This window comes from Gekko japonicus, unplaced genomic scaffold (assembly GCF_001447785.1).
Source record: "Gekko japonicus isolate JY-2015 unplaced genomic scaffold, Gekko_japonicus_V1.1 scaffold1515, whole genome shotgun sequence".
In the NCBI taxonomy this organism is placed as follows: Eukaryota; Metazoa; Chordata; class Lepidosauria; order Squamata; family Gekkonidae; genus Gekko; species Gekko japonicus.
The window spans coordinates 304,971-314,774 of NW_015166465.1; the positions used below are offsets into that span (position 1 = coordinate 304,971).

A 9,804-nucleotide genomic window follows, 5' to 3' on the forward strand; every position below is an offset into this window, starting at 1 on the left:
GCGGAATGCTGGCCGCGTCCACCCCGAAGGGCGGGGCGGGAAAGAGAAGTGGGTCGCCCTGCCCGCCACCATCCACCAGGGGGAGGATGGGGAGCCGCTGCTGGACATCTGGGCGGTTGTGAAGCCGGGGAACACCAAGGAGAAGATCGCCTTCTTCGCGGCCCAGCAGTGCGGCGACAACCGGCTATCCTCCATGAAGAACAAGAGCACCTGGGACATCGACGGGAGGGCGACCAAGCGGAGGAAAAAATCGCTGGACCTCCGGAAGGCCAAGACCCACCTGGAAAGGCCGCGGGAGACCAGCGGGAGGTGCCACCAGCCCGAGCCCTTCGCCTGCGGCATTGAGCACTGCTCCGTCCATAATGTGAACGACGGCGGGGAGGGGGGTTTCCCCGGGAGGCCCCTCTCCGTGATCGAGATGGTCGCTTTCCTGGAACAACGAGCGAGCGTTTTGCTCGCCGACTGCACCAAGATCTGCCCCAGTGCCCCGACCGTGACCAGGTGTCCCGGGCAGGCCAAAATCACACTTCCCGCATCCGGCCCCCTTTCCAACTTAGGGGGCTACGAGACCCCGTCTGAAAGGGCAACCTGCGGGGCCAGCGGCGACGGGGAGCAGCAGGCCGAGCCCGTGCGCGTGTTGGACATGGTGGCGAAGCTCGAATCGGAGTGCCTGAGACGGCAAAGCGAACGGGAGGCGGGAAGCCTCTCGAGAAACAACAGCTTCCGGCGGAACGTCGGGCGGGTGCTCCTGGCAAGCGGGACGCCGGCCGAGAACGAAGTCAGCAAGGAGCCTCCCGGAGTTCTTAATCAGGAGGAACGGGGGAGGGATGACGGCGAGTGGCGATCAAAGCATGGCTCTACGGAAGAAGACAATTACTGGGAAGTCCCGCCAGCTCGCCAGTCACCGTCGTCGGTGGAGATCTCCAGTTCTAAGCGTGGTCTGGGAGCCTCATCACCTCCTGAGGTCATGCTGCCACTCCCTTCTACGTATCCAGAAGCTGCTCGAGCACGCCCACGTTCCTTCCGCGGGGAAAACGCAGCCCTTGATCCTACACCTAAAGAACCAGGAGATGTTCCCAATCCAAATGCAAATCTAAGGACAAAAGAGTCCTTAACTATTAGCATCTCTGTCATAAAGACAGAAAAGTTGTGTAGAAAAGGGCACCCTTCTGACTTGAGTTTTGGGGAGGATTCTCTTCCGGGGAGGTTATTCCTACTGCTGTCTGAGCGTGAAACTTGCCACAAGCATCTCCGCACAGGGGATGCTACTGCAGAAGAGTATCGAGCCGACGTTCGCGGGAAGGAAGACCCTCCCACCGACACGCCTCGTGTGATCGGCAGCGTCTCCGGGGAGCCCGCGGAGTCGCCCGTGGAAGGCCTCCCGCAGGGCCCCGACTCTTGCCAGCTAAAGAGGCAGCGGTCTCACGACTTCTTGGAGACCCGCTTCAAGATCCAGCAGCTGCTGGAGCCCCAGCAGTACCTGATCTTCCTGCCCCACCACATCCTCGTGAAGATCTTCGGCCTCCTGCCCACCAGGAGCCTGGTGGCCCTCAAATGCACTTGCGGGTACTTCAAGTTCATCATTGAGTACTACAACATCCGGCCGGCGGACTCCCGCTGGGTGCGCGACCCCCGCTACCGGGAGGACCCTTGCAAGCAGTGCAAGAAGAAGTACGTCAAGGGGGACGTCTCGCTCTGCCGGTGGCACCCCAAGCCCTATTGCCAAGCCCTGCCCTACGGACCCGGCTACTGGATGTGCTGCCACCTGGCCCAGAAGAACGTCCCCGGGTGCAAACTGGGCCTACACGACAATCACTGGGCCCCCGCCTGCCACACCTTTAACCGCGCGATTCACAAGAAGCCCAGGGAGACGGAAGAGGAGTGTTAGCCCCGGCCCGGCGGCTTCTCTGGGAGGCTTCCGTTCCTCTACAGTTTCACGCCTTGTGCTGTTTACGCTGTACATAGTTTGTGGGTGGTTCCCCCCCCTTCCTGTCTCCCTTCCACGGGGCTTTGAAACTGCACATACTTTAAATCACGAGAGCCTTTTAGAGGAGAGAGAGAGCGCCCGCCCGGCCCACCTGTGTAAATAACGTTCCAGAAATCCCCTTTTCGTCTGCAAGGGCTGTCTTCTCGCCAGCCGGTTAACCCGAACCCCTCCGAAATCGCCACAATGCAGCGGCCGAGAGCGTTGTGGCTACTCAGTCCCTGTGTCTTTTTTAAAGTGGTCTCGTTCTCGGAAATCTGTATATCCTGTATAATATATACATATTATATATAAATATATATATATATTAAAAATGTTTCTGGGAAAAGAAACTCTAAATAGGGAAAGGTGAATCCGCAGAGAGATGGTTTAAACTGGACAACGTTTTTTTAAAAAAAAACTAGCCTAGAACAAATATTTGTTATATCTTGGGGGTGGGGTGGGGCATCGGAGGAAAGAGGAATGTTATGGTTTAGAAAAGGATGTTCGAGAAAAGCTCTAGTTGACTGCCCACCTTCTCTGGTTTTCCTTTTCTTTCTTTTTTTTACTTAAATAAAATGTGCATTCTAAATCGGCCTTTACTCTTTGTGTCGTCTCTGCCTCCCCCTTCCCCCAAGGGCAGTACTGTAAAATGTCAGGCTGTGCAAAAATGTAGCTAGAAGGAGAAGAGATTGGATTTATCCCCCGCCCTTCACTAACCCAAAGGAGTCTCAGAGCGGCCTACAGACTCCTTTCCCTTCCCCTCCCCACAACAGACACCCTGTGAGGCAGGTGGGGCCGAGAGAGCTCTTTCGAGGACTGCCCTTGAGAGAACAGCTCTGAGATAACTTGTGACTGGCCCAAGGTCACACCGGCAGCTGCTTGTGGAAGAGTGGGGAATCGAACCCGGTTCTCCCGGATTAGAGTCCGCGCTCCTAACCACTACGCCAAACTGGCTCTAGTTAGGGAAGCAATGGGTGTGGCTGATGTGCTTCGGACTCCAGTTCAGAGAGCCAGTGGGGTGTAGTGGTTAAGAGCACTGGACTACGTTCCACGAGACCCAAGTTCGAATCCCTGCTCAGGCATGGAATCTCTCTGGGTGACCTTGGGACAGTCACGCACTCTCGGCCTAACCTGTCCCGGAGGGCTGTCGGGGAGGATAAAACGGAGGGGAGGAGAATGACGGAAGCTGGCTTCCGTCATTCTCCTCCCCTCCGTTTTACCCTCCCTGACAGCCCTCCGGGACAGGTTAGGCATAAAGGGAAAATATCAGATCTAATGGGAGAAGCTCACTCTTGGAAACAGTGGAGAGGATTTCCCCAGGAGCTGACTGATTTGCTCAGGAAAATCTTCCCTGGAGGTCATGAGACCATTGTGGACACAATTTGGGGGTGGGGGTGGGGGGTGCAGTGAGGAAGGGGAATCGGGCAAAGGTGCTTTATACGAACATAAGAGCATCCCTGCTAGATCAAACCAGTGGTCCGTCTCCTCTCTCACACAGCGGCCAACCAGTTCCTCTGGACGGCCCACAACAGGGCACAGAGGCCGAGGTCTTCCCCTGATGCTGCCTCCTGGCTCTGGGATTCAGAGGCGTTGTGCCTCTGAGTGTGGAGGTTCCCCTCAGTCACCATAGCTAGTAGCAATCGTTAGATGTATCCTTCATGAATCTGTCTAGAGAGCCAGTTTGGTGTAGTGGTTAAGAGAGCAGATTCTAATCTGGGAAAACCAGGTTTGATCCCCCACGCCTCCACATGCAGCTGCTGGTGTGACCTGAGGTCAATCACAAGTTTTCTCAGAGCTGTTCTCTCACGAGCAGTCCTCAAAAGAGCTCTCTCGGCCCCACCTATCTCACAGGGTGTCTGTTGTGGAGAAGGGAAGAGAAAGGAGATTATAAGTCATTTTGAGACTTGAGGGCAGGGTATAAATTCATTCTCTCTCCTCCTCTTTCAATTCCTGGGGCCATCATTACATTCTCTGGCAGCAAATTCCACATTTTAATCACTCTCTGTGTAAAGTAGTATTTCCTGTTGTCTGTTCTGGACCTACTGCCCATCAGCTGCATTGGATAACCTGACTGCTAGTCTTTTGGGAGAGGGAGAAAAAGTTATCTTTGTCAACTCTCTCCATTCCATGAATCCTTAATAATAATTCCTTTACTTATTGGCCATTTCCAGCTCTCCCATTGGCTGTGCATTGCATTCCATCAGCCATTGGCCCATCAACTGCCACTCAAGAGTACTCACGTGCCATTGGCTGGGGGCTGGGTCCACTTCCCTTCCCCGCCCACTGCCAACCTGGACACTCTTCCCTGACAGGAAAAAAACTGCCGAAAACGGCTCTTCTGACGAAGACACTTCTTCTGCTTCGCTCCTCTGTGGGACTAACTTTTCCCTCAGTGGCTGTTGTTGGGCAACCAAGCTTGGTTCTGTCAGTAAAAAGAGAAAGGCAGGAATCTATTTTGTGATGGACAGAACATAAGAACATAAGAGACGCCAATGTTGGATCAGGCCAAAGGCCCATCCAGTCCAACACTCTGTGTCACACAGTGGCCAAAATTACCAGGTGTCATCAGGAGGTCCACCAGTGGGGCCAGGACATTAGAAGCCCTCCCACTGTTGACCCCCCCCCAAGCACCAAGAAGACAGAGCATCACTTGCCCCAGAGCCCCTAGCTATACCTTGTGGCTAATAGCCACTGATGGACCTCTGCTCCATATGCTTATCTAATTCCCTTTTGAAGCCGTCCATGCTTGTAGCACCCACCACTTCCTGTGGCAGTGAATTCCATGTGTTAATCACTCTTTGGGTGAAGAAGTACTTCCTTTTATCCGTTCTAACCCGACCGCTCTGCAGTTTCATGGAGTGCCCACGAGTTCTTGTATTGTGAGAAAGGGAGAAAAGTACCTCTTTCTTTACCTGCTCTTTCCCATGCATAATCTTATAAACCTCGATCATGTCACCCCTCAGTCGTCTTTTCTCCAAGCTAAAGAGCTCCAAGCTTTAACCTTTCCTCATAGGGAAAGTGTTCCAACCCTTTTATCATTCGAGTTGCCCTTTTCTGCACTTTTTCCAAAGCTATAATATCCTTTTTAAGGTGTGGTGCCCAGAACTGCACACAGTATTCCAAATGAGGTCTTACCATTGATTTATATAGGGGCATTATTATATTGGCTGATCTGTTTTCAATACCCTTCCTAATAATCCCCAGCATAGCATTGGCCTTCTTTATTGCAGTCACACACTGTCTCGACATTTTCAGTGAGTTATCCACTACAACTCCAAGATCTCTCTCTTGCTCAGTCTCTGCCAGTTCAGACCCCATCAATGTGTATTTATATTTAGGATTTTTGGCTCCAATGTGCATCACCTTGCACTTGGCCACATTGAACCCCATTTGCCATGTTGACGCCCACTCGCCCATCCTTGACAGATCCCCTTGGAGTGCCTCACAATCCTCACTGGTTTTCACCACCCTGAACAACTTTGTATCATCCGCAAATTTAGCCACTTCACTGCTTACTCCCATCTCCAAATCATTAATGAACAAGTTAAAAAGCAGTGGACCAAGTACTGATCCCTGCGGTACCCCACTGCTTACCACCCTCCACTGAGAAAATTGCCCACCTACACTCACTCTCTGTTTTCTATGAACTAGCCAGTTTTTGATCCATAAAAGGACTTGTCCTTCTATCCCATGATTTTTGAGCTTACTTAGGAGCCTTTGATGAGGAACTTTATCAAAAGCTTTCTGGAAGTCAAGGTAAATAATATCTATTGGATCCCCCTTGTCCACATGTTTGTTCACCCCCTCAAAGAACACTAACAGGTTAGTGAGACAAGATCTTCCCTTACAGAAACCGTGCTGAGTCTGCCTCAATAGGTTTTGTTCATCTATGTGCCTACTAATTCTTTCCTTAATAATGGTTTCCACCAATTTACCCGGTATCGACGTCAGACTGACTGGCCTGTAATTTCCCGGATCTCCTCTGGAACCCTTTTTAAAGATGGGAGTGACATTAGCTACCTTCCAATCCTCAGGAATGGAGGCAGATTTTAAGGAAAGATTACATATCTTTGTCAGGAGATCTACAAGTTCACATTTGAGTTCTTTCAGAACTCTCGGATGTATGCCATCTGGGCCTGGTGATTTTTCAGTTTTTAAGTTGTCTATCAGTTTTAGGACCTCCTCTCTCATCACCTCAATCTGACTCAGGTCTTCCAACACCCCTCCTGAAATCAGTGGTTCTGGAGTGGGCAAGCACTTCTCATCTTCCACAGTGAAGACGGAGGCAAAAAATGCATTTAGCTTCTCAGCCATTTCCCTATCATCCTTCAATACTCCTTTTACCCCTTGGTCGTCCAAGGGCCCCACTGCCTCCCTGGCTGGTTTCCTGTTTCTAATGTATTTGAAGAAAGTTTTATTGTTGGTTTTTACGTTTTTTGCTATATGCTCCTCATATTCCCTTTTTGCCTGCCTGACCTCAGACTTGCATTTTATTTGCCATAGCCTGTGTTCCGTTTTATCAGCCTCACTGTGACTAGCTTTCCACTGCTTAAAGGAATTCTTTTTACTTTTTACAGCCTCCATTACTCTGTTTGTTAACCATGCAGGCTTTTTCCTATACCTGTTTGTGCCTTTCCTAACCTGCGGAATATATATTTTTTGAGCTTCTAGGATCGTAGTTTTAAATAGATCCCAAGCTTCCCCAATTGTTTTGACCCTTTCTACTTTTCCTTTCAGTTTCCTCCCCACGTGTCCCCTCATATCAGAGAAATTACCCCTTTTAAAGTTAAAAATGGTTGTGTGAGTCTTTTTGGCCAATTCTCTATTTGTACAAATGATGAACTCAACAACATTATGATCACTGTTTCCAAGCGGTGCAATCACTTTTACATCTCTCACCAGGTCTTGAGTGTTACTTAGGACCAAATCAAGGATCGCCTCTCCCCTGGTAGGTTCCGTGACCATCTGCTCCATAGCACAGTCATTTAGAGTGTCTAGAAACTCAATCTCTTTTTCCCGACTAGAACACATATTGACCCAATCAATGTGTGGGTAGTTAAAATCACCTATTATTACACAGTGTTTTTGTCTAGTTGCTATCTTTAAGGCATTCATCATTTTATAATCCTCCTCTATCTTTTGATCTGGTGGGCGATAACAAACTCCCAGTGTTAAGTTTCCTTTTGGCCCCCCTATTTCAACCCATAGAACTTCCAGAAGCGAATCCAATTCACTTAGCCTCTCAATCTTTCTAGACTTTATACCCTCTCTGACATACAGAGCTACCCCACCTCCAACCCTTCCCCCCCTATCCTTCCGATATAATATATAACCGGGAATCACTGTGTCCCACTGATTTTCCTCATCCCACCAAGTTTCAGAAATACCCACAATGTCTATTTTTCCCTCCGACACCAAGCACTCCAACTCCCCGATTTTACCTCGGACACTTCTAGCATTTGTATAGAAACAGCTGTAATTTCCCTTACAAGTTAAGCCTGCATCCTTCCTCTTGCTATCTCGAGTCGTTGTCCGGCAGTCCATGTCACCAGCCATGGCCTCTGTGGACAATTTCAATCCACCTCCCTGTAGAAAAGCAACCGGTACCCCCTCACCTCTCTCAGATGAGCCAACCCGAACCAGAGACTTTTCATCTCCTGTCGGCTTTCCCCCAATATTCAGTTTAAAAGCTGCTCTGCCACCTTTTTGATTTTAAGTGCCAGCAGCCTGGTTCCTTCTCGGGACAAGTGGAGACCGTCTCGCCTGTACAGCTCCCTCTTGTTCCAAAAAGTATCCCAGTGCCTAACAAACCTGAACCCTTCCCCCCTACACCATCGTCTCATCCACGCATTGAGACTCCTGATCTCTGCCTGTCTCTCCGGCCCTGCGCGTGGAACAGGTAACACTTCTGAGAAGGCTACCTTGGAGGTCCTGGACCTAAGTTTCCTGCCCAGCAGCCTAAATTTCTCCTCCAGGACCTCACGACTGCATTTCCCCACATCGTTGGTGCCGACATGCACCACGACCACTGGCTCCTCCCCAGCACTATCTACCAGCCTATCTAAAACACGCGTAATGTCCGCTACCTTCGCACCAGGCAGGCAAGTCACCATACGGTCAGTACGCGGGTTCGCCACCCAGCTGTCTACCTGCCTAAGGATCGAATCACCCACTACCAAGAGCCCCCCTCCCACCCTGCTCAGGGATGGTTCCTTGGTGCAAAAGGAGAGCCGCTCACCAGCTGGGGAAGAGGTCCCTTCTGAGGGCACATTCCCCTTATCCTCAGCATGGTGCCCTGTTTCCCCTAGACCCTCATGCTCCCTGACAGCAGCGGGGCTGCCAGATCCAGAGTGGGACGAAGCTAACAAGTCCCCGAGAGTCTTTTCTGTGTGCCTAGCTGACTGTCTCTGCTTCTCCAGGTCAGCCACCTTGGCCTCAAGGGAGCACACACGTTCCCTGAGAACCAGGAGCTCCTTGCACCGAGGACACACCCAAGACTTCTGCCCAGTGGGCAGATAGTCATACATGTGACACTCCGTGCAAAACACTGGATAGCCCCCAACCCCCTGCTGGCATTCTGGCTTCATAATTCTTTTAAAATAAATAAATATAATCCCCCTTTTAAACCCTTGGTATTTATGTGGTTTTTGTTATCAAAGTCAAATTATTTTACGGGAAAGACAAAGAGCCTAGGGCCTTGTCTTTCTGGCTCTTTTTGGGCTTCTTACAGAGCCACAGGCAAAGAGCCACAGACAGAAGCCAGAGTTTGTGGAGGGGAGAGGCCTCAGCTGAACAGAATGCCATAGAGCCCACCCTCCAAAGCAGTTATTTTCTCCAGGGGTGGGGAGGGATCTGTTGTCTGGAGTTCACTTGTGATACCCGGCAATCTTCAGGCTCAACCTTGAGGTTGGCTACCCTAGGCGTAGCAGTTGGCACTTCAGAGCAAGGTCTGCCAGATCCAGGTTCTTGCTGTGGAAGCTGAGTGGGTGATTTTGGACCAGTCACAGACTTTCAGCCTAACCTACCTCACAGGGTTGTTGTGCAGATCAAAAGGGGAAAAGAATGACGTAAGTTGCTTTGGTCTCCACTGCAGAGAAAAACTACTTTTCCTCCTGGGGAGCTATTGCTGCCAGGTGAGGGCTGGAGATCACTCAGAATTAAAACTGCTCTCCAGATGATAGAGATCAGGAGCAGATAACAGTAGGTTGATGGTTGCCTGGGAAGGAGATAGGGTTGCCACCTCTGGGTTGGGAAATTCCTGGAGATTTGAGGGGTGGAGCCTGGAAAGGATGAGGTTTGAGGAGGGGTGGGACCACAGACAGCTACATTGCCATAGGCTCCACTCTCCACATTAGCCATTTCCTCCTGGGGAACCATTGTTGCCAATCTCCAGGTGAGGACTGGAGATCACTCAGAATTACAACTGCTCTACAGAAGGGAGGAGATGGAAAGCAGAAGCTAGAGGGTTGGAGATCACTCAGACTTACAGCTGCTCTTCAGATGGCAGAGATCAGTTCCCCTGGAGAAAACAGTGGATTCTGTGTCACTATACGCTGCTGAGGTCACCAGAGCAAATTGACACTGAGTGCCCAGACACTATTTATTTCCACAACGGGCCTTATTCCTAGTAATTTTATAAACCTCTTTCATGTCCCCCTTTAGTAGTCTCTTCTGTAAATGGAAAAATTCCAGACTTTTCAGCCTTTCCTCACAGGGAAGGTGCTCCAGCCCTCAAATCACCTTGGTTCGCGTCCTCGATTTGTTTGTTGCTCTGAGTATGCCAGGTACACCAGGATTCCTTGTGGTTTGAAGAGTGACCCAAAATGCCTGGCTTCCCT

General features: G+C 50.5%; 1 protein-coding gene across 1 annotated transcript in view; it reads left to right on the top strand.

Moving 5' to 3' along the window:
* The window catches only part of FBXO34 (F-box protein 34), a 60,083-nt gene extending 57,815 nt beyond the window's left edge, over positions 1–2,268 (top strand). The window contains 1 exon segment of the mRNA XM_015412094.1: positions 2–2,268. Coding sequence (XP_015267580.1) covers positions 2–1,888 — 1,887 coding nt within the window. The 3' untranslated portion in view covers positions 1,889–2,268.
* Positions 2,269–9,804: the final 7,536 nt, after the last annotated feature.